The 22,864-nt window shown below is 41.0% G+C and overlaps 1 protein-coding gene across 3 annotated transcripts in view; it reads right to left on the bottom strand.

The window, feature by feature from the left end:
• PDE9A (phosphodiesterase 9A) overlaps positions 1 to 22,864 on the bottom strand; it is a 71,733-nt gene that overhangs the window by 20,658 nt on the left and 28,211 nt on the right. For 2 of the 3 annotated variants that reach the window (XM_028727266.2, XM_028727267.2), the window contains 3 exons: positions 8,676 to 8,730; positions 7,630 to 7,700; positions 3,274 to 3,358 (listed from right to left, as the gene is read on the bottom strand). In XM_028727266.2, coding sequence (XP_028583099.1) covers positions 3,274 to 3,358; positions 7,630 to 7,700; positions 8,676 to 8,730 — 211 coding nt within the window. Of the gene's footprint in view, positions 1 to 3,273; positions 3,359 to 7,629; positions 7,701 to 8,675; positions 8,731 to 16,839; positions 17,023 to 22,864 lie in introns of those variants that run through there. The other variant, XM_028727268.2, reaches the window with a different exon arrangement.

The following is a 22,864-nucleotide window of genomic DNA, read 5'->3' as shown; positions in this document are numbered from 1 at the left end:
CCTCTCCCATTGAGTCCAACCTGCACCTAGACAGAGAAGGCAAGGCAAGGGGAGGCTGCTGCACTCTTTCTTCCACCACTCGCCGCTCACTTTCTCAGAGAGGGCAGGTGAAAAGGCAGTGACAACAAGGAGGAGGAGGAGAGGGTGGCAGAGAGCTCCAGGGGTTGCTTGAGTGAAGGCCTCAATAGATGCTCAATGATCCTGACACTGTTCTTTTCTCATTACTAAGGGCAGCTCATCTCCTTTTGTCACCTGAAACCTCTTCTACTGGGATTGTGTCCCTTCTGTTTACAGATTCCAGCAAGATCTCATGAAACCCCAGAGAGAGCTTGTGGAGGCCTCTCACAATATCTCGCTGGAACCCGGAAGCTGCCACTGTGGCTTCTCCTTGCTTCATTGGCAGCAGTGGTATGGGTAGGTGGGTGGGTGTTCCCACAGAGGGGCCCCTCAGACGTGGCTGCCTCAAGATGCCTCATGGATCTGCTTATTACATCTCTCTCGCTTCTCTCTCCCCCCCCCCACCCAAATCCTGCATCCTGTCAGTAATTTTCAGGAGGCACGCTGCTTGCACTTTGGGGCCTCTCAGAATTACAGGCTTTGTTATTTAATAAATACAAAATGTAAGTGACTCAACTGTGTAAGCCCTGGAAACATTGATGCAAATAAAAGAAGTTGTGAAGGAAGGAGGATTAGGGGAACTTTGAGGTGGAATCATGAAGTAGCCAGGTTTTAGAATTCTAGAGAGTCGAGTTTAGCTTCTGCTAAAAGGAATTAGTAGACAATATTAACAATAGATGCATCTTCATTATTAGTTTCTTTCTTTCTGGGGAAAAAGCAACAAGGGAGAAAACAGGTGGTGAGAAAAAGTCAGTGTCCCAAAGGGGAAAACTGAAGACTTCTTCTCCAGATCAAACGCACGCATGTTGTACCTCTTTAGTGAGGACGAGAGAGAAATATAATTTTATTTGCATTTGAATGAGACAGTAGCTAATTTGTACTTCTCAAACCAATATGTGAACCAAAACACAGTTGCCCTTTAAAATTCGCATTTCTCCAAATTTTATGACATAGTTCTCCAGCCAAAATGTACAAACATGCATTTATTTGGGGAAAGTGCACATGAAAATGCATAAATTAGTGAAAGTAGCATACACAAATGCATTATATCTGTAAAAGCTGTTTGCAAAAATATTTATATTAGATGTGTTTATAAATAAATCTGCACCAAAATGCTGATGGATTTTTGTGAGGATTTTTTTTTTTTTAATGATAGAAAAAGGCATATTGCTGCAGAAATGTGGAAAACTCAAGATTGGAGAAGTAAGAAAACGAGAGAAACTGAAATTGTCCAGTCCAGCTCTATAGTGAGATATAAACAAGTAACACTTTAGCAAAAGCCGCCTGCATCACTGATGACATCAAGAACTCCTTAAGCACCTTACACACCCTCTGCATTGTGAGCATGGACATATCACAGAACTATAATTACCAGGTTTTCTTAGGGGAAGCTTGGACAGTTAAGTGGGCTGAAGTTTGCAAAGCTGCCATGCCTTTGCCCAGCAGTACCAGCCTTCTGAACTGCTTCTATCTTCTTTTCTTAAACAACTTTAATCATGTATTGGCTGCCGACATGCTTGCTCTGATGTGTCAGCGACAGCAAAGCCGAAATGTAGCAGCTGCTGCAGCCTGCCATTACAAGCTATGATTGCTTCTGCTCCTGTTTTAATTGCAGCTCCAAACTTGGTAACGCATCAGATTAGCAGACTAGCTTCTTCCGCTGAAAAGGAAATACCTCCTTTTGGGGTTAAAATATAGCATGCCCATCCTTGCATAGTACAAGACCATAACAAGAGGAGTTGCTGTGTGTATATTGTGATATTTCCTCAGATTACATTTCATATCTGAGCAGGTCTGTTTAAAATAAGAGAGCCTCTTTACCAAACAAATGTTTTTCTTGGCAGAATAAGTTTTTGTTCTACGCATAAAACTAAGGCCAGAATTCTTTATTACCGGATGGGTAAACATAGGGAAAGCAAGATGTTAATCTCTCTATGAGAGTTATTTTTCCAGTCGTCTGGCATGAGCTCGTTTAACCATTAAGTCGCCATGTCTGTTTAAATAAAACAAGTATCATTCATATATATGTATTGTTGCACACCACCATCAATCTCCGAGTTGTGCGAGATTCCAGGGGTTCCTGGTGCTTATCCAGGTCCCGTGGCTCCTTTTAGAAATGAGGCACAGCAGAGACTGCAGTGTCTCTTCAATAAATGGTTTATTTAAACATATATACAACCTGAGCCGATGATGGAGGGGCTCACAGAATTAACACCCCAAGAAGGTCTTGCTTCTCCAATAGCCACAGCCTTGGATTCCAGCACAAATCAGCCATGCCTCTCTTTCTCTGACTTCCCAGCCTGCAGCTTTTTCATCCAGCTTCTAGCTCACATCACTCAACTCTCCACTCTGGCTGTTTGTCTTTCTAACAAACAGACAGTTGAGAGAGGGAGGCCACCCATTTGTCCAGCAGCACAGAGACACTACCTTTGTTCCCTTAATGACTCATACTTAGCAGGCCATTACCAGGCTGGCCTGGCTATTCCAGCAATGGAATCCATGCTGGATCTAGGACTTAGAACAGGGGTCAGCAACCTTTTTCAGTCGTGGGCCGGTCCACCATCCCTCAGACCATGTGGTGGGCTGGACTGTATTTTGAAGAGAAAAATGAACAAATTCCTGTGCCCCACAAATAACACAGAGATGCATTTTAAATAAAAGCACACATTCTATTCATGTAAAAACACCAGGCAGGCCCCACAAATAACACAGAGATGCATTTTAAATAAAAGGACACATTCTACTCATGTAAAAACACGCTGATTCCCGGACCGTCCACGGGCCGGATTGAGAAGGTGATTGGGCCGCATCCAGCCCACGGACCTTAGGTTGCCTACCCCTAAATTAGAAGGATCTTGCATACAGCCTACCTCCCCCCCCCCGCAACTCATAATACTACATGCTGTTGGATTATACAGCTTTTTAAAAACAACAACAACAACAACCCCAGACCATCAAGCATTACAAATTTGTTTATTAGGCTGCAATTCTATTCATACTTACCTGGGAGAGTAAACCTCACTGAACTCAATGTGATTTACTTCCAAGTAAGCTTTCTTAGGATTACTGGAAGAGTCTTAATACAGGAATCTCTCTGAGGAGGCTGTTTTCCTCAAAGACGAAAGAAAAAGAAAAGAAAAGAAAAGCAGAACTTACCTGGTGCTTCTCGCTGCCATTTCGTCCCTCATCTTTTTAATATCACTCTTACACTTTTCAATCTCCGCTACTTTCAGTCCTTCCACTGTCAACAAAGTGAAACAACAGGGGGGTTACCATGGAGAAACCCGAAGGATCTCATTTCAGTAACTGTGCAGATTTTTCAAAAGGCACCGAGCGGTGGTGTTTGCCAGTGACTCAATGGTCCTTCTGTCCGAAACCTGTTCCTTTGCAGGCATGTACGGCAAACATCATAAATCATTAAAACTGACAAGATTTTAGGAGATCCCCCCAAAAAACTCACAGTCATGGTACCTATTGTGAGCAGTACACAGCAATATTTAGCTGTCTTGCTGTTTTTCAGAGTCTCTCTCAGAACATGAATAGATGGAAGCGCCTGACAAAGCTATTGCAATGATATGTTAACAATAAGAAGAGCTGTAATTGTATTGTGACAAACGTGCTTTGCTGGGCTTAAAGCACCCTATTAAATGAACAGGTGACATGAAAGAGGAAGCTGTGAGATTCATAACCTAATCTGGGAACTGGGAAGTAATTTCAGTTCTTGATAATTACTTGAAAATATGATGCTGTTCTTTAAATATCAAGCAGGGTTTGAAAACAGCACAGGAAATCCTGTTCCTGTATATGTATGGCATAGGGCAAAAAGTTTGACTTGTTATGTGTCCAGGTGGCAAAATGCATTTCATGTAGCCTTGAAAGCTTAATACAATCTGAACAGATAAGTGGCTTTTTTCTGCTCTCTGGTTGCTGAAGGACTTTTTAAAAATGGCACTGCATTAAGTGTACACCATACTCAGTAGGATAATTTCACAGCCTGCTTGCTTGCTGTACTCAAGCTGGTACCTAGGAAGCTCAAGGAAACTTACAAGTGTTTAATTGGGATTCATTTGGTCATAATAAAATGGCCAATATCCTCCTACTCCCATGTGTTGTGGAAGACAAGATGTCGGTTTTATATATGATTCTAGGTAGGTGTTATGCAGTATTTTATACTACTGGTTTTCGTACTGTACCCATCTACCTTATGTGTGAATGGCCTATGGCCCAAGCATTAATAAACTACTACTACTACTACTACTAATAATAATAAAAAGGCAAATATCCTCCTGAGCTCTTCCCATGTGTTGTGTAATGCAAGTCAAGTGGAACTGCTCCAGGGGTGACATTAAGCTTTCATATTCATCTGAAAAGAAGAAGCTTCCATAATACATGCAAATGTGATTGCTGCATTTGAATAGGTGAATGAAGAAAGGAAATGAGAAATGGTAGTGTGTAAAAAGGAAAACATGTCTTAATGAGTCAGGCTTGATTGAAATCAAACTTGATTGCTATCAAGCCAAGTTTGCCATCAGTATGTCAATTCATTTTTCATAAATCCTCTATTTTCACGAATTATTATTACCTCTTTAATGAAGTGAAACTTATTTCACTCACCCCCACTTTTAAAGAGGAATACTAAAGAAGAGCAAGTTGTGAAAGACCGTGGAAGACATCAGCCCTGTTTGCCCTTATCTCTAGGTCAAACCATGGCTTTGCTCAGTGCTGGGAAGTAGCAGAACCACCAAAGTACTCACAATCTCATTCTGGGGAGCTAAGCCATCATACCTTTCCACATGTAAATAACAGTAGCAGAGGACTGTATGTATGCAAATTGTCTGCTGGATGTCCTTGCACTGGATTCTCCTATGCAAACTATATGGAAATGAACAGAGGTTATATATCAACCTATTCTTGGTACATTGGGTGGTATTCAACCAGGGTTTACACAGAGCAGATCCATTAAATTAATGGCAACAACTAAATTAGGTTCATTCATTTCAGTGGGATTACTCTCAGTAAAACTTAGCTGAATACCACCCAGTGGTCTCCACTGTGTTTGTAAACAAAATGTTTTCAAAGGATTTTCCTTTTCATAGTGCTAAACTAATCTCTTCAATTACCTGCCTGCCTACCCTCAGGCATATATATATATACTGTGTGTGTACTAGACATTTGAGGAGAGGTTTGATTTTTTAAAGAAAGCTAGTTCATGGAACAGCAGATATTAATCTGATGCTGAGATGTTCTGATACCTCAGGGGGCTAAGATGTCTGGTGCAACTCCTAATAGAGACATAAACTTAGTGGGCGAAGACTCGGAAGACTGTGACTTGTTAATGTAAACTGCAATCCTATACATGGGTGGATCTAGACACTGGTTAAAAACGCTATAAATATGTCAGAAATCATTATTTAAAAAAAAGCCTACGTAAAAATCCATATAAACTCCTTTTTGCTCTCTGGCGCCATCTGGTGTTCTATGCTTATAACGCATTCAAAGTATTAATGTGACGAATGTATCTGAGTCCATGTCTACTCAGAGGTAAGTCCCACTGAGTGTAATAGGGCTTATTCCTGAGTAAACGCAGCAGTATCATCCTGGCTGTACATTCAGGTGGGCAGGGGCAGTGGTTGTGCTGTTTTAGGGTTTTTGTCTCCACCCTTATCCATCTGCCAGGCTATGAACTATGCCACATTTAGCAACCAGGAGATTGTTGAGGAAGCTTTCTCCCTTTCCCCAATCTCCCTCTCTCTGTTCTGTCTGCTTATCTCATTGTGTACATATAATCATCTAGTCCCCCTACTTCCCACAATGACATTGGCAAGCAAGATGTATAAGGTTGCAAACCTGTCTCTGCTGTTTGCCTCTCTCTCCTCCTGCTGCATATTCAAGGTAATAGACTACCTAATACTTACCTGGAGTAAATTAAAAAATTGTTCAGTAGCACCTTAGAGACCAACTAAGTTTGTTCTGGGTACAGTGGTACCTTAGGTTACAAACGCTTTGGGTTACAAATGCTTCAGGTTACAGACTCCACTAACTTGGATGTAGTACCTCGGGTTAAGAACTTTACCTCAGGATGAGAACAGAAATCACGCAGCGGTGGCGCGGTGGCAGCGGGAGGCCCGTGGTACCTCAGGTTAAGAACAATTTCAGGTTAAGAATGGACCTCCAGAATGAATTAAGTTCTTAACCAGAGGTACCACTGTATAAACTTTCGTGTGCATGCCAATGGTTACCACCAGTTCACTGAGAACTTCAAAGGAAATAGTATATAGGTGTTTCAGCAGCATTGTGGGGTGGGGTTGGGGGGAAGACTTCAGAAAGTAGCCAGCCTATGAAATGCAGGTAGGAGTCAGGAGAATTATATCTTTGCCAAAAGCCATCAATCTTGATCTACTGCATTTTTTTTTTTTTTTTTTTGCCCTGAGAAGTGCTTTTTGAGAAACTGGTTTCATTCCAAAAATAAAAGGTCATTACAGATTGATTCTACATTATTACCCCACAGTGTGCCCAGTTGACAACAGGTGAAAACAGGTGTAAGAAGTCCCAGCAATAGGGGTGTTTGTGTGTATTCACACTTGACCAATGGCATTATGGCTGAGTGTATACCAAGATGGCAACCACCAGCTCCTTATGCATTCATCTGGAGGAAAGTGCAGGGAGGAAACGATGAGGGTAACCTAGCCAAGGGAAGGGTTTTCAAACACGTATCAAGTAGCTGCACCCACCATTGTGGATGGCAGGTTCTAGAATAAATCTAGATCGAAAGCAGCCTGTACAATAATAACACCTGCTCAACAATGTTGTAATCACCACTTCCTTCTGAATAGCCTAATGAAAGGGAGGATTTTCAAATGTGCATCAAGTAAACCTTCTGGGTGGCAGGATGTAGAGAATCAATCTGGACTGAAAGCAGTATGTTGACGAGAAGCATGAGCAATTCTGGACTGAGCAAAATGCATTTTTGTGCTGCAAATGGGCAGTCTTAGGAGCACAGCTCCCATTCCCCTTTTTTATTTCTGGGAGAGCAGCAGCATGAGAATGAAGCCTGAGAGCATCACCCCCGCCCCCAATAAGTAGGAAGAAGAAAGTAGAGAAGGCATAATTCAAGGAGGATGTATGGGTGTCGTAGATTGCTACGTTTGTCAATTATGCACAGGAGCCTAAACCTGGTCTGGGGACTTGAGTCTTTCCAGTTTAATGGATCGGATTGATTTACAAACTGGGTGCAATTACAGGAGGTGGGAGTCTATATAATTCTTTCCAGGTATTCCTTGTAACAGAATGAAGCAAAATGTAAATTGAGACTTTTACTTTAACGAGTAATTCTATATTTTGTAGATTCACCCCCTCCCTCTTCAGTATAGTTTTGTACCTCACAAAAGATAAAAGGCAGGAGGAATGGTCCTAATGAGATGTATCTGTACCTCTGGGGCTCAGCACCATCTCAAACTGACACAAAATTAATTCCAGGTTTCAATTGCTTTTTTTTTTTTTTTAAATACTCACATTCAACTCTTTTTTCCAGCATTGCCAAGTGATTATCTACGTCGGTTTTCAGTTCATCAATTTTAAATACCCTGGAGGGAGAAAAAAATTAAACAGGAATGCATGCACATCTTTGATAGCTGTACAATTAAGTGAATTTATAACAAACCTGAATTCTGTTGATGGGGAAAATATTAATATAAAACTCTGACTTTGAATCCATTTAAATATACTTTTTTTTTAAAAAAAAACAACCCAATAAGTGCAGATATCCCATTAATAAGTTGTTGCTTTGGTCTAGTGATCAGCTACAGGCAAAATTATTCCAATATACAAATAGCAGAATTCCCACTGTGCTAACAAGCTATCGTCTTAAAGAGGAATCTTGATCTATGTGGAGTTGCTTACTTTAATGGGATGTAAAGCTTCCCTTCATGAAATAAGTGGGGTAGCTGACCTCCATTTTAGAAGCTCCATTTTTCCTGGGTTTCACACACAGGGTGTGTGGGCTGGTGTGTCTATCTTTACATTTTTAAAGAGTCTGTATGTGTAAATTAATGTTTCCTTTCTTAATATAATAACCTGATCTTTATTCCAGCAGCATTGATTATATTTTCTTGTGGCTTCATTTATGTTACTTTACAGTATTTTATTTTGCAATCATGTAAGTGGTTTATTGAGGGGCTAAGGAGTTGAACACTCTTATTTAGTTAGAACAATGCTAGGGATTTTGCATCCCTCTTACAAAATGCAGCATACGTAGATGAATTCTATTTCCTTTCAGTTACAAGATGGGGGGGGGGGGGGAGTCCAGTGAATTCATTGCATGTTTAGTCACTGGAAAATCCCACTGGGTTCTGGATTGCAGCCTTCAATTAATTCATCTTTCTCTGCTTGACTAGCCTGTATAAACTTTTAAATGACTCAGGCATACCCTATTCACTATGCAGAACAATGAGGGAAAAGCTGGCGCATTTATCTCAAAGCAAACTGTTTGGGGACTACAGTGTTGAAATGAATGCAAGGAGAAATATAATTACACTAAAACTATTGCATAAAAATATTACCTGGAGAATTGCTCGATCACCTGCGCCAGCAAATTCTGGAACAGTTCCTCTTTTTCTATTAAAAATATAAAGTAATGGGAGACGAATGAATGTAAGATGGAGGATAGCAGACCTATTTCAGCTTCCACACAGACAGAATTTTTTAAAAAATGGCATATTTAGCAAAGAAAATAAGCTTGGCTATCCTCATCCAATCAATACTTGCAAAAAGTTGCCATTGTCAGTCTAGTAACCCAGGTAAGTAGGTATAGGATTGCAGCCTAAATTGTGCTCTGAATTGTGAACATGGATAGCCTTTATAAATTACATTCTCAACAATGTAACCAGACCAATGTAGACTCATAATAGTCACCTTAGGGGGAAAAAACCCTTACTCCATATATGAATATTGAAGGTATTCTTGGGGAGTGGGAACTGCATTTGCCTTTCTTTTTACCCCTAAAAGAAACAACTACATTAAAGCACAATCAGCAAACCTTTATTATGCCAATCTTCCAGTTAATCTGAATTCAGCACATATTCCCCCAAACCTCTCTATGCGGCAGCAGTCAAGCTTATCCAAACCTCTGATTAACCAAATATAAATGGCTTATAGGTAAAAGAGGAGGTGCTCTATCAGCATGCGATGAGAGCATTTCAGAAAGTAACAGCAATTTCCAATATGCAGTGGGGGGCATCAATTTTGCTTTTCCATTCAAAAACACCCTCGTAATGTGCTTTTAAGCACTGCAGTTTGATAGTCAGTGAAATACACTTTCCATTCTCAAGCGAATACATGGCCTTATTCATTAATAGTTACACATGCTTAGATTTTTAAAAAGGGTGAAAGGAGGAAGGAAAGAGAAGAAAAATGCATAAAGTTCCTCAAATTATTCTCTCTCTCTCTCAGTAATGCATATGTAAGCACCTGTAGGAATAAAGGTATTTAGTACTAGGCAGAGTGGGATCAAAATCTGTTACACCTACCAGTTGTTTGTTGAGATAAGAAAACTAGTTTAGCAGAAAAAAGAAATGCACACAGGATTCTGTGAATACTATATTGGATTGGGACATGGGTTCAAATTATGGTACTATGTATATGATGGTTGAATCTGGTAAAGTAATTTTTCTCCTGCCCTCATTGAGTTGTTCTGTAAAATGAAAACAACAACAGACTACTTCAAATTATTGCTGTGAAGCTGAATTAGATGAAGGTAAAGTAAGGCCATATTATATCTGCGCTTCATTCATTTCATGGATGTATAATGCCACCAAATTTTCCAAAGAACCTCAAAGCAGCTAACAAATCAAAATTTACAACGATATTAAAACCTGACAAATTCCTGGACCGCCTCCAAACTGTTACTGTATTGCAGGAGGAGATCAGTCGCACGTTGGCAAATTTAGATTTGTGCAATTAGAGAAGATTAAAGTGGTCTGGAACACTTATGCACAAAAACTACTTTTTAAAAAATGTCTTTTGAAGTAAGGAAAGTGATGCGAAAATACACTAGAAAGTGTGGAATAACAATTAATTTATGGGAAGTTGTATAACCTTCGTGCACACAAATCAGCATGGATGCTCAGTAAACAGTAGATACAGTGTGTCCCTTGTACAAGCTTTGTTCAAACAAATTGGAAGGCAAATTCAATAAACAGGACCTGGTTACGAACTTTAAACCACTTCATGGATTGCTTATAGGTAAAAGAGAAGGTACTATATCACCATGCTATGAGGGCATTTTAGAAAGTAACTGCAGGGTACCCAAACAATCATCTGGTTTGTATTCGACCAAGTCCTATGCAGAGTAGACCCACTGTTTATTAATTTCAATAGGTCTCCTCTGAGAAGGATTAGTGCTGAATATTACCCGCTACCTATACTCAAAGGTCTTCAGCAGAGCTCTCCTCTGAGTACCTCCACTGTCTGAATTAGTGGTGTGCCAAAACGTGTCATCTGATTTCTCAAAAATGCCTTCCCCTACAAAAGAGGCTTCCATTTCTCTGTTTCCATTCTCAGGAAACTTTAGAATTCCTTTATAATTTTGGTCAGTGCAGGGTTAGACTTCCTTTATCATTGTGAAGTGGTTGAGAATAGGACTTTCTATTAAACATTTTCCCAGTGTTCTGCGGCTTCCCCAACTTCTTGTACTTCCTGATCTGAAAAAAGCCCCATGGAGAAGGTACTGGGCGATGTTTTTCGCACCACATGCATTGGATCATGGGAGGCTGGCGAAGCTGGCCACTGAGTACCTGAGATTCGTGCACTCATAGATTTTGCCTTTAAGGGATGCTCTTCCTTTAAATATATCTTCCAACCCTTAAAGGTAAAAAGACTTCACTTGAAAAACAGTGAGCAGTCAGATGCACAGTAAGTCGCCTCCCCACCTTCCCATGCTTATAGAAAAGCCAGGCTGAGGCTGTCATGGGGGTTTCAGGAAATACCCAGGTACTCAGACCCCGGGAGAGATGATTTATAGAATGAAAGAAGGGGTCCTCACAAATAGCCCTTGGCAACCCTGAAAGTATGGCAAGCACAAAACCATACCTCCCACCCAGGATGATTTCACCAGAATCTTCTTTCTGACACTTTCTTAATGCAGTTTTGAATGTTTTTTGGAGAATGTTAAATAACAAAAAGTGGGAGGGATTTCTAACGCAGCGCCAGTTTGAAGTACAACAGATGGCTAACAGGAAATAAACCTCCTTGATTGTGGCACCCTGCCCACGGAGTGCTCTCTGCAAAGAAACTTGTCTAAGGTAAAGCCACACTTCATTTTTTCACAGACTTTTTGATTTGGTTTATTTTATCTCAGCTGATGATTTGATGCTTCCCATTCACAAACTGTGCTGCTTCTGTTTGATCATTTATAGGATATTGTTCATTCATTTTAGCAGCTTTTGTTTTTGTTTTTAATTTTCTAGTGCATGCTACCTTTGTAATTCATTTTGAAGTTAATTTGTTTTGAAGTGTAGGGTAAAAGCAACAACCCTAAAATAAATAAACAAAATAATAAATTAAAGCACTCTGTACCAAGGCAGTGCAATTCTATGCATGTTTGCTGATAAGTAAATTCCATTGTGTTCAAAGGTGTTTACTTGACTGCATTCAGGTTTACAGCTCATTTGGGATTTCAGTCCCAATCACTCTTGCTACACAGTAAGTTCCACTGGTGGAAAAAGAATGGGGGCTTGCTTCTGGATAAATCTGCTTAGGGTGGCACTGTTAGAGAACCAGATAGTGCATAGGAGCCATTGGGTTCATTGAAAAACATCTTTCAAAATGAAAATAAATAGGATCAGAATGGAGGTATCAGCCAGGAACATGGCAGCTCTTCAGATGTTAAACAGGACTTCAGATGTTTATATAATACTAATGCAGAAATGGATGAGGAGAGGGAAAGATAATTAAACCTACAGATTTCTGCACCCTATCCTCCAAACACAGAAAGAAGAGACACAGAAGAAGGAAACTTATAATGCCAACACATCAAACGTATGGCGACCAAGCAACAGCACTTTAGAGAATGATCTGGAGATTATTACAGATGATAACTGAACATGTGCCAGCAGTGGTACTGCACTGATTTATCAAGACAATGATATTACCTTGCTTCAGACAAACTAACAGCAGGTGCCTGTTTAAATGAAATTTAAGGGTTCCAGGGGGCACAAGACACCCTCAACATTTGCTTTATCCTTAGAGGATTAATATGTAAATTACATTGCTGTTTCTCATCAGCACTGATCAGACTTGGGCTAAGTTGCTGTTTAACAAAGTTTAGGGCAACTGCATTTGAAATACAGTGCTTTTTGTGGTGCTGAAGCAGAGGGTCAGGTTACCTATACTGCAGACTGGGCTCATGAATGTACCCAAACACATGGAAAGTTTTTCTGAAAATGGGTCGTATGAAAATTTTGCAGCTTTTAAATTTATTATTATTATTTACTGCAGCCTTCAAGTGCTCCAAGATGATACTGCACGCTGCCCCAAATGGTCCCAAATAGTGCCCTCTGGTCCCTTATAGTGCCAAAACTTGAATAATAATTAAAAAAAACCTTGCTGCAAATCTCAGCCACTATTTTCTGCCTCCGTCTATCTCCCCATCACAGTGCCCCAAAGCAGGTCACTTCATCCTGCTGTGGCAGCCCTGGCCTACTGACCCTAAATTCTCCCTGCACAGTTTTTTGGGGGGAAGTAATGGAAAAAAACTTTGCATTTGCAAAAGAGGTACACAAAGGCCTAACTGTGTAACAATCATATTTAAAAATAAAAAGACCTAATAAGGCCTCAGGATCAAAAGTGTTTGTGCAAGTTTCTTCAATGAGAGCTCTGTATTGTTGCACGTCAAAACCAATCTCTGACCGCTACGAAAGCCCAGGAGTTCCAGGCACTTACCCAGGGTTCGTGTTTGCCTTTGGAATGAGGCACAGCAGAGACTGTGTGGTGTCTTTATGATCTTGGGGTTATTTATGAATATATACAACCTGAGCCTACGATTGAGGGATTCATAGCATTAACACTCCCAAAGGGCCTTGTTTCTCCTGTAGCCACAGCCTTGGATTCAAAGGGACATCGAACATTTCTCTCAAACGTTGCTCCGACTCTCCTGCTTGTTGTTTTGTTTCTCCGTCCCATTATGCCCTACTCTCAGCTTCCAACTCACATTGCTCCCAGTTCTCTAATCTCTGGCTGTCTTAATTAGCTTTTAACACTTGTTAGATCCAGGGTTTACAGTGGTCTGGCACACATTTTAACACACTAAACTTTGATTAAATTATTAAACTTACTGAATCCAGGGAAAGGTCTAGCAACCATAAACTCCTATCAGTATATTCATTGTTCAGTACAACCCAAATTTCCCTTTGCTGTTCCTTGCTCATTGCATCCAGATGGAGAAACACTCTCAGCCACTTTGTCTACCGCAGGGGATTAGGAAACAAAGGTGTGCTGCTACTCAGGTTCTCTCAGTTGTGTTTAGCAGTCCTGAAAGCCAGAGCACTGGTGTTTTGTTTCCAATACCTGCGGTCTGAAAGTTATCTGTTAGATCTATTACCATGCCGTAGAAAAAGCTTGTACTGTTTTGGTTTGAAGTGCTTTTATTCACGTTTCAAACGCTTATTCTCGCTCAATTTTCCTCACCGCATTTGCAAAGCCTGCAAAGTTTAGTTCCCCATTGTATACCTATATTATCTTTGACTGCAAGACTGCAGGTAGGATTTCTTCTTTTTAACTCAATCATCAGACAGCACCTAGCTTTTGAGGTCCTTTATAAATAATGATTATTATTAATCATAAATATTATGATTTTAAAATATTACAGTTGCTTGCTTGCTCCTTTCTGGTCTTGCAGTTGTTATGAGAATTTATAAGATATAAAATAAATGTTCATAAATGTACCAGGCAAACACATACATAAATATATAAACCACATGCCTGAAGCAGTACAGGAAAACAGTCCTAAAGCCATTTTGACTCTTTCAGTGGCCTCAAATATTACGCTGCAGTTTGGAAGGAAACGGGAAAAGCCTCCCCATTGTCTCTGTGCTCACAAATCCTGCCTTAAGGGCACATTTGTGTATGAATAGGTTAAGCCTGTGACCTGGATTCAGGAACTAAAGTATTTATCATCACAAAAGAATGGCCAGGATGTCCAGGTAAACAAGGCATGTCCAAAATCCATTTCGGGGGGCCTAATCTGGCCCACCAGTCAGTTTAATCCAGCCCCTGTGGCAGTTTATTTCCTGGGGTAAAATCCTAAAAAACCCTCAATAACTTCAATCCTAAACAAAGGTTAACAACTTTGGTTGGCCCTCTGGTTGGCCCTCACGGCCCTTCACTTCATCAAATCTTCAAAAGGTTTGGACACCACTGAGGTAAACCCATTAACTGGTTTCCTGCCATACAGGATTCTGCTGTAGACTGCCTCTTCTGTGATGTATGTCTGATGTATTGGGTGGGGGGTAGTCTTAAACTACTTGAGCTACAGGGTGGTAATTTCAAAAGTCTATATAAGGGCTTGCACACCATGGTTCTGGGTTCCTCCTCCCTCCTGCGTGGGGGGGGGGGAGCAAGCAGCCTGTTGCAACAGTTTAATAAAGATCAGGCTTACTAGCTGCCTTGCTTCTCAATATTCTCTGGTTGGCCTCTGTTATTTTCTCCTACCGATAGAAAACCTACATAAGGACTCTATAAGGGCTCTTGGGTACCCCATAAGGGAAAAGGAGCAAGTTTTTCTTATAACACAGTGCAATCTTGCTCTGTAATGTGCCCTATAGGATGGAGCAAGGGACATCCTTGGTTTGGCCTTTGCTCCAAGTGGGAAGGGTGGTGGTCTGGAAACAGGAGGGCTAGATGCTGCCCTATTGTCATGGTCAGACCACTTCCTGGTAAAGTTTGGTCTTGCATCCTGTAGGAGAAAGGGACCGCTTGGGGTGGTCCGCTCTTGGAGGTTGATAAATTCTAATGGATTTCTGATGGCTCTGGGGGACATTACAGTGGCTTGACCAAGTGATCCTCTCGGTGCTTCTATTTCACTGTGGAACAGTGAGATTCCTAGGGCCACTGACATAATTGGGACCATGGAGATTGCAATTCTCCTTGGTATTTTGAGGAGCTACGGTTGAAGGCGTGGGGTGGATGAAGGTTGAAACCTTGCTATGAAGCTGATCCAACACATAATAGGATACATAATTGTGCCCACTGTGCAGCAGTGAGGTCAGCAATGAAGTCATATTTTGCATCACATCCCTGAGGAGTCAGCCAGCAGAGTCGTTCCTTGTGGTCTAGTTACCCTTGTGGATAAGCTACCCTGCACTTGGGGCAGATTCCTGGAGCACATCACGGCTGGCCATGAGGGGTTTGCCAGACACTTTGAGGAAATGTATATGGAGGATACATTCTGATACAACATTTTCATGTGCATGTATCTATTAGAATCAACCCCCCCCCCCAAAAAAAATTAGCTGCTATTTCAGAGAGGCAGGCTTTCCTAAGCTAGGAACAGGGTTGCATTTGTACAATAGCTTAGGTAATTTCTGACTGCATGGAAGGCATTGCAAGTTGGTCTTGGAAGAGATGTACCACCAGAAAGCGCTTCAAAATCATGCACAGACCACAGATATTTTTTAAGCAAGAAATGCTTATGCTGAATCAGAACAAGATTGTATCTCTAACAGTAGCCAACTCTGGGAAGCTTCATGCCTCCAGGATATGGTAATCAGAGGTATATAATATATCTTCCTAATATAAACCAAAGACAATAGATCAGCAGTTTCCAAATTGCGTTGCGTGGAGCACTTGGTGCTCTGCAAAGCATCTCCAAGTGCTCTATGAAGAAATTGGAAAGAAAATTAAATAAATATGTGCCTTTGGCATAAGGACGACGATAGTGCTCTATGACAAATTTCTCTTCCAAAAAGTGCTCTACGACTCAAAAAGTTTGGGAACTGCTGCTGTAGCTTATTGCAGCTGCTTATTTTAGAAAATGTGACGTCTAATACAAAATTACTTGTTTTAATTTGCTTTTAAATATTAAAAGTCAGATTGCAGTGTTCTATGTAAGAGCAAAATTAACAGCTCAAGTAAACTCAACCATATTTTGAATGCTACTAAGCCCAGATCATAATGCAAGGATAAAATTAAAGTAGCAATTTCCTGCATTTGTTCTCTCTAGTCTTAATGGGGGAAAATACTAAGAAGATATTCATGAGATTAATACACAGTTGAATGATCATATATCTGATGAATTATTGCATTCTAATATTTAAAAAATATTCCAGTTGGCTACAGCTATTATTAAGGCATGCCTTCTCTCGTTGTCCTGATGCACATAATAAGGTATATCACTCTGTCCCCCACCCCTACTTTTTGCAAATATTCTATTTTAGCTACTACGAACCTCAAAATTGGAATAATCCAGCAAAGCTTTAAAAGCACAAAATCAAAGTAGATCCAAATACAACTAAAATACAAGACCCTCATTGTTTCACTTTGTTTCATTTTTGTTAAGCAATTCTAAAATGCAGCAATCAGAACAGTAAACAGAAAGACTGGTTCTAGATAAGTAAATATCTTTCACTTTTTTTTAAAAAAAAGCAGCTTAAACTTCTGCTGGAAATCAAATGGCTGAACTCAAATAAATAATGTGTTCAACAAAACCACGAAACTTTCCTTTCTGCTTACCGTTCACAAACAGCAGAATGTTATACACAGGCCAAAGAAGAACAAACTCTGAACCCGGTATATCCTGGTTTCATTGCCTCTCAGAACTTTTGCGGCGGCTGAAGCTTACAAGAAAGTGACAAGCTCCTATAAAAAGAATCCACTTTTAAAAAAAGAAAAGAAAGGGAAAAAACCCACCCCTAGAAGTACTACTTTCCCTCCCTCTCGCTGTCAAAACTCACTTAAAGTGCTAGGACATTCTAATCCAGGGAACGGTCAACTGCAGCCTGATGTTTATAGATGTAATAAAAGAACGAAGACGTATGCTTTTATAACCCCACAACACAGTAAAGATATACGACTAGCAGTTCCTCTTGTCTTAAAGAGACAAAGGTCCCTTTCCCTTGCATCAACAGTAACTGTTTACTTAATTTCTAGACCTCATATCACTATCTGTGAAATGGGAACAATCTTCCAATGAATGCAGTTACTTATATAAAAATATCATTTTTTTTATTTGCAGAATGCTCTACAATTTTTATTGGCATCACTCTCAAGCTTCTCTGGGAATTATAGGGGTTGCCAACTTTTATTTTCATGACAGGGTCCCTCTTGTGTATTTCCCAAAGAAGGGAGGGGGGTCGTGATCTCGCTCATTAAGGTTGCCAACTTACAGCTATGTAAGAAGTGGAAATTCAGCAGGTGCAGCCTGAGGTAAGCTTTGCCACCTGAATTTCTACTTCTTTTCCTACGCCTGTTAAAAGACACAGGAACCCTGCCAGGAAAAGAGTTGGCAACCTTAATGAGCTAGATCACTATGTATTCCCCCTTCCCCACATATAAATATAGCTGGGAAGTGCACTTTGATTTGTCCAAAGAAGCATCACCAAATATAATTCTTTGTGTCTTTGTCCACATTAGGTCTCTTCAAGGTGGCTTTCAGATACGATACAATAAATCACAAATGACATTGAAATAACAAAACTAAAACTTATCACAAAAAGAGAAAGATCAGCAACAATAAGTCGCTTAACAGACCCTCTAAAACACTCTTCGGCCTGCAGAAAAATTGCTATCAAGTCCAAGCCAATAGAATAAAACTGTAAAACCTAAAAAACAATCATGTATAAGCAAGAAGCATGATTAATAAAACTGCTCAAAGACAGCCCCAAAGAAATGGATCTTCAAGGGATGGAGCCAAGCACACATCACAATGGATGGGGACACCACTGAAAATAGGAGCCACCACTTAAAAGGCCCTGTCACTAGCACAAGCATAGGCAAATTCGGCCCTCCAGATGTTTTTGGCCTACAACTCCCATGATCCCTAGCTAGCAGGACCAGTGGTCAGGGATGATGGAAATTGTAGTCCCAAAACATCTGGAGGGCCGAGTTTGCCTGACTTGTCTCAGTGAATAGTTAAAGTGCAGGCCTCTGATGCTTGCCTTAGGGCACAGACAGGTTCCTTCGCACTAGCAAAGGTGCTCCATAAAATAAAACAAAAGGGCAGTTATTACGTGAAGTAACACACATGGTTGACTAAATCCCTCACCCTGACCATTAAGAACATAATACAGACTGCTGTTTTTTGCTTTTTTAAAAGTGGAATCCAATCACATACTGACAAATTCAGTTACAGATAGGTAGCCGTGTTGGTCTGCCATAGTCAAAACAAAACAAAATTCCTTCCAGTAGCACCTTAAAGACCAACTAAGTTAGTTCTTGGTATGAGCTTTCGTGTGCATGCACACTTCTTCAGATACACATCTGAAGAATACACCTCTTATATATACAGATACACATCTTCAGATACACATCTGAAGATACATCTGTGTATCTGAAGAAGTGTGCATGCACACGAAAGCTCATACCAAGAACTAACTTAGTTGGTCTTTAAGGTGCTACTGGAAGGAATTTTGTTTTGTTTTGACAAATTCAGGTTGTGCAACTACAAGTGACTGGGAGGAGTTATATGACAAACTCACTTACTTTTTAAATTTTATTTATATCCCACCTTCCCTGCAAGGAGCTCAGACATAGTACATGCAGAAGATTGGATTATTTTGTGATGAGGAAAGGGATGGAGAAGTGCACTGGAAAGTGCCGGGTAACACAAGCTTTGGCACAACGTCATCTAACCTCTCTGGCAAAGGGTTCCAAATGGATGCTCCTTAAACAGCCAACGTGGTCTAACCTTCCTGCAAATGAATCAGGATGAATGTGCAATCAGCATGTCATCTGGAAGTGCCATCGGTCCAAGTTCTAAAATCACCATACTATGTATCATTGCTGAGGCAAACAGCACTGTCCATAGACAGGAAACAATGTGTGGGAGATTTGCTCCTGCTTCCTACTTGGCAGGCAATTCAAATGGAGAGCACTTCTCAGAGGAGTCTGAAAGAAGGCCTAACTACATGTTACATAATGACATGCTAAGCAATCATATTCCGGTTTTCTTCTTTTTTAAAACAAATTATCAGAGGGCTCGGGCTCTCTCTCTCTCTCTCTCTCTCTCTCTCTCTCTGTGTGTGTGTGTGTGTGTGTGTGTAATAATCATCAGAGCACAGCATGCAGGTGAGGAGAGGTTTCAATCTTCCTTTTCTACCTTTCAGTCTTGATAAAAATCCCTCCCCTGACAATTAGCATTCTGAACAAACCCTGAGTGGTGCAACCACGGACAAGGCCCTGTCTTGCATTCCAGCCACTCATCCCTATGACAATGATGATGAAGATAATTTATTATTTATACCCTGCCCATTGGGCAACTCCCAACAGAATATTAAAAGCACAATAAAACATCAAACATTAAAAACCTCCCCTAAACAGGGCTCCCTTCAGATGTCTTCTAAAAATCAGATAGCTGTTTATTTCCTTGACATCTGATGGGAGGGCATTCCACAGGGAAGGTGCCACTACTGAGAAGACCCTCTGCCTGGTTCCCTGTAACCTCACTTCTCACAGGGAGGGAACTGCCAGAAGGCCTTTGGAGATGTTGGCAGAGCATGCAGAGAGCACCCCCTGTTGAGCTTAATGAATGGTCATGCTTAGATGAGAGATGGTGCCCAAGGCTCTAAAGATCATAACCAGGACTTTGAATTGAAGCTGGAAATAGGCAGGAGGTCCATTAAGCTGCTGCAAAAAGGGTAGTCCAAGACTTCTGCCTGCCATGTTCTGAAGCTGCTGAGGTTTCTGGACACTTCTCCAAGATGACAGCACTACATGGAGTGCATTGCAGTAATGCGGTTTGGATGAAACTAAGGCGCACTTGCTCAAGACTGTGGCAGAAATTGTTATGGGAAAATTCCTCTTCTTTGCAACAGTCTGTGAGAGTTCATACTGCAACAATCCACTGGCAGCCGGCAGTAATTTTCCAGCATATAGTCCTGAGTAGTTGGTATCATCACCATCTGTAGCCCAGTAAGGCGGAAGATGGATGTTTTTATAACCCCAGAGTTCAGTAAATATTTATGACCAGCAAAGATAGTGTTCAAAGCTCTGCTCTGGAGGACAAGGAGTGATGCTGTTAGGACTTCTTGTGCATGTATGTCATGCAGTATAGAAATATTTCATTACAGAAAGGAGCCCCAGGTCAGTACTGCGATCTATCAGACCACTGCTGTAACCTACAGTGAAGTGCGGGTAAGAATTAGAGATAATCATCATCATCATCTGTCCTCAAAAGAAGGATAAGAAGGCTTCTGTGCCAACTTTTAAATACCTGCTGGAAAGTTTTCTGTTGTGACAGACCTGTGCAGGCAGTTTAGAGTTGAGTTCATCCCCCCAAAATGATGTTTCACTTTTAAATTGGTTTTTCAACTTTTTACACTTTGTAAACCACTTGGATACATCTTATGACTTAGCAGATAAATAATTTTTTAATAAACAAACAAACAAAGTAAAATTTTAGATGACTTACAGTTAAAATGTTCCTATTTCAGCTCACTTCGATGGTGCACCTAAAATTTATTTCACCACTTTTTTGGACCACAGTTGTACAGTTTGCTTTCTCCAAAAGATCTTAGATATACGCATGGAATATTTTCAATAGCTTCTTCTTTTCTTTTTCTTTTTGCAAATGCAACCCCACCCCCACCACTATGCAATATTCTTGAGTGAAATTTGGGTGATTTGCAGGACTGCCTGCTAATAGGTTACAGCTGCAAAGGAAAACCCAGAATTTCCAGTGTGGGTGTCTTTTGCACAGTCACTCCCTATTGTGCATGTCGTACTCTCAGCAAGGTCTCTCTAGTCTGACGTCAATGGGAGCTCTTCCCAGAATGAGTGCATAACATTCAGCAGAGGCCCATGCTGTGGATGCAACACCTGCAGTGTGGGAACAAAGCATATTCTCTGACCTCCCTCTCTCAAAGGCCAACTTACGTTAGCCTTCAGATTCGGCCAGCAAACAGATGTATGCTAATTCTGCAAACAGAAACACGGCTCATAATAAAGATGCGCTCCAGAAAGTTCGACAGACAGTGCAGAATAGTGTGGGTCAGATTCTAACCCGTTTCAATAGTGCAAGGACTCTTGCTAGCACAAAAGAGTTCTCCACCTCCCCCCCCCATCTCCACCAAATTTGCTCAGGGTCTTTGTCAGGGTAACGTCAGACCAGTGCATGGGGCGGGGGGAAGGAGAGGGGAGGGGAGGGGAGGGGAGATTGCTCTGCAGGGCAGGCAGAGGTGCTTGAACTGACTGAACAATCTCCTTAATGCTACAATGAATATGAATTAGGGGTGAAATTTCAGTGGTAGAGCACATGCTTTGTATGCAGAAGGTCTTGGGTTTAACCCCCAGATTCTCCAGTTAAAAGGATCAGCTAGCATGTGATGGGACAGACCCATGCCTGAGACCCTGGAAAATAGGCAAGAATGGACAAACAACCTGGTCTGTCATAAGGCAGCTTCCTATGTTCCTGTATAGTATAGTTCTATGCAGGTTTTCATTTTACATGCATTGTAATGAAGCGGCACATACCTCAAATGCTCTTGAAGGTCTTTCACAGCTACCTTTGCAAAGAACCACTTGGAATAGTTTTGTAGGGAACAGACTGTAGCTGCAGCTGGTCTGATTAAGGGACTGTGCAGAACTGCACTGTTCAAGAATACAAGAGAAAGAAGTATGACTCATGGGCAAACCTGTCTCCCTGCTTCTTATGTTATCCACCCTGGGTGGATGGTGCGGAATCAATGGCTTGCGCTCAGGGTAAGCAGTTGTAAAGGAGGACAATTTTTTCCACCTTTAAAGAGTCCTGTGAGAGATGGGATTTTTGACAGAAGTGAAAAAACTAGTCCCTGTTGAAATGGCTTCGTCTACACAACACAAATTTGTCTTGACTTAATTCGGAATTGGATTTTCATTTACTAACTGTCTTGCAGAATATGGAGAAAAGCTCATTTGTTCCCTGAGAAACTCTCCCAGCGTATGATGATGGCACATGCATGCTGCATGCATGCACATTTAATTACTTAAAATAATTAATTTCTAGACCGCTTACAAATTTTGAAGCAGTTTACAATAATCTAGAACAGGATTCTAGACTAGATGGGCCATTGGCCTCACCCAGCAAGCTCTTCTTTTCACGCAAGTCTAAAACGGGGGGGGGGGGGACTCCCAAGAGACTTACAGAATTAAAAACTGGCAGTGATCTACCCCCGATTTTGGGGGGTTCAGGTCAAAGTTGTTGAGCTTTTTTATGGAGGAGCCCTGTTTTTTAAGGGTTTTGGGGGGGGAATTGCTGGGGAAACAAACAGCCTCACTGAGTAAACTCTGTCTTCTGTTCTGCAGATCGTGCAGCAATGGAGGATGGGGCAAGAGGGCAGGGATTTACCAACGCTGAGGAAAGGGACCCAGCGATCGACTGCAATCTACCAAAACCTCCCAGGGATCTATCAGTAGCTCACAATCGACCTGTTGGACACCCCTGGTCTAAAACATACATTAAAACAATATATAGCCACAAATATCTACAATATCAAATTACTGAGAATTAATGATCTATAAACTAAGCAAGCATCCAAAACACACTACATTTGATGCCTCCCAA

The sequence above is a fragment of the Podarcis muralis genome, chromosome 4 (assembly GCF_964188315.1).
Source record: "Podarcis muralis chromosome 4, rPodMur119.hap1.1, whole genome shotgun sequence".
In the NCBI taxonomy this organism is placed as follows: domain Eukaryota; kingdom Metazoa; phylum Chordata; class Lepidosauria; order Squamata; family Lacertidae; genus Podarcis; species Podarcis muralis.
This window is presented reverse-complemented; position numbering and strand designations above follow the sequence as displayed.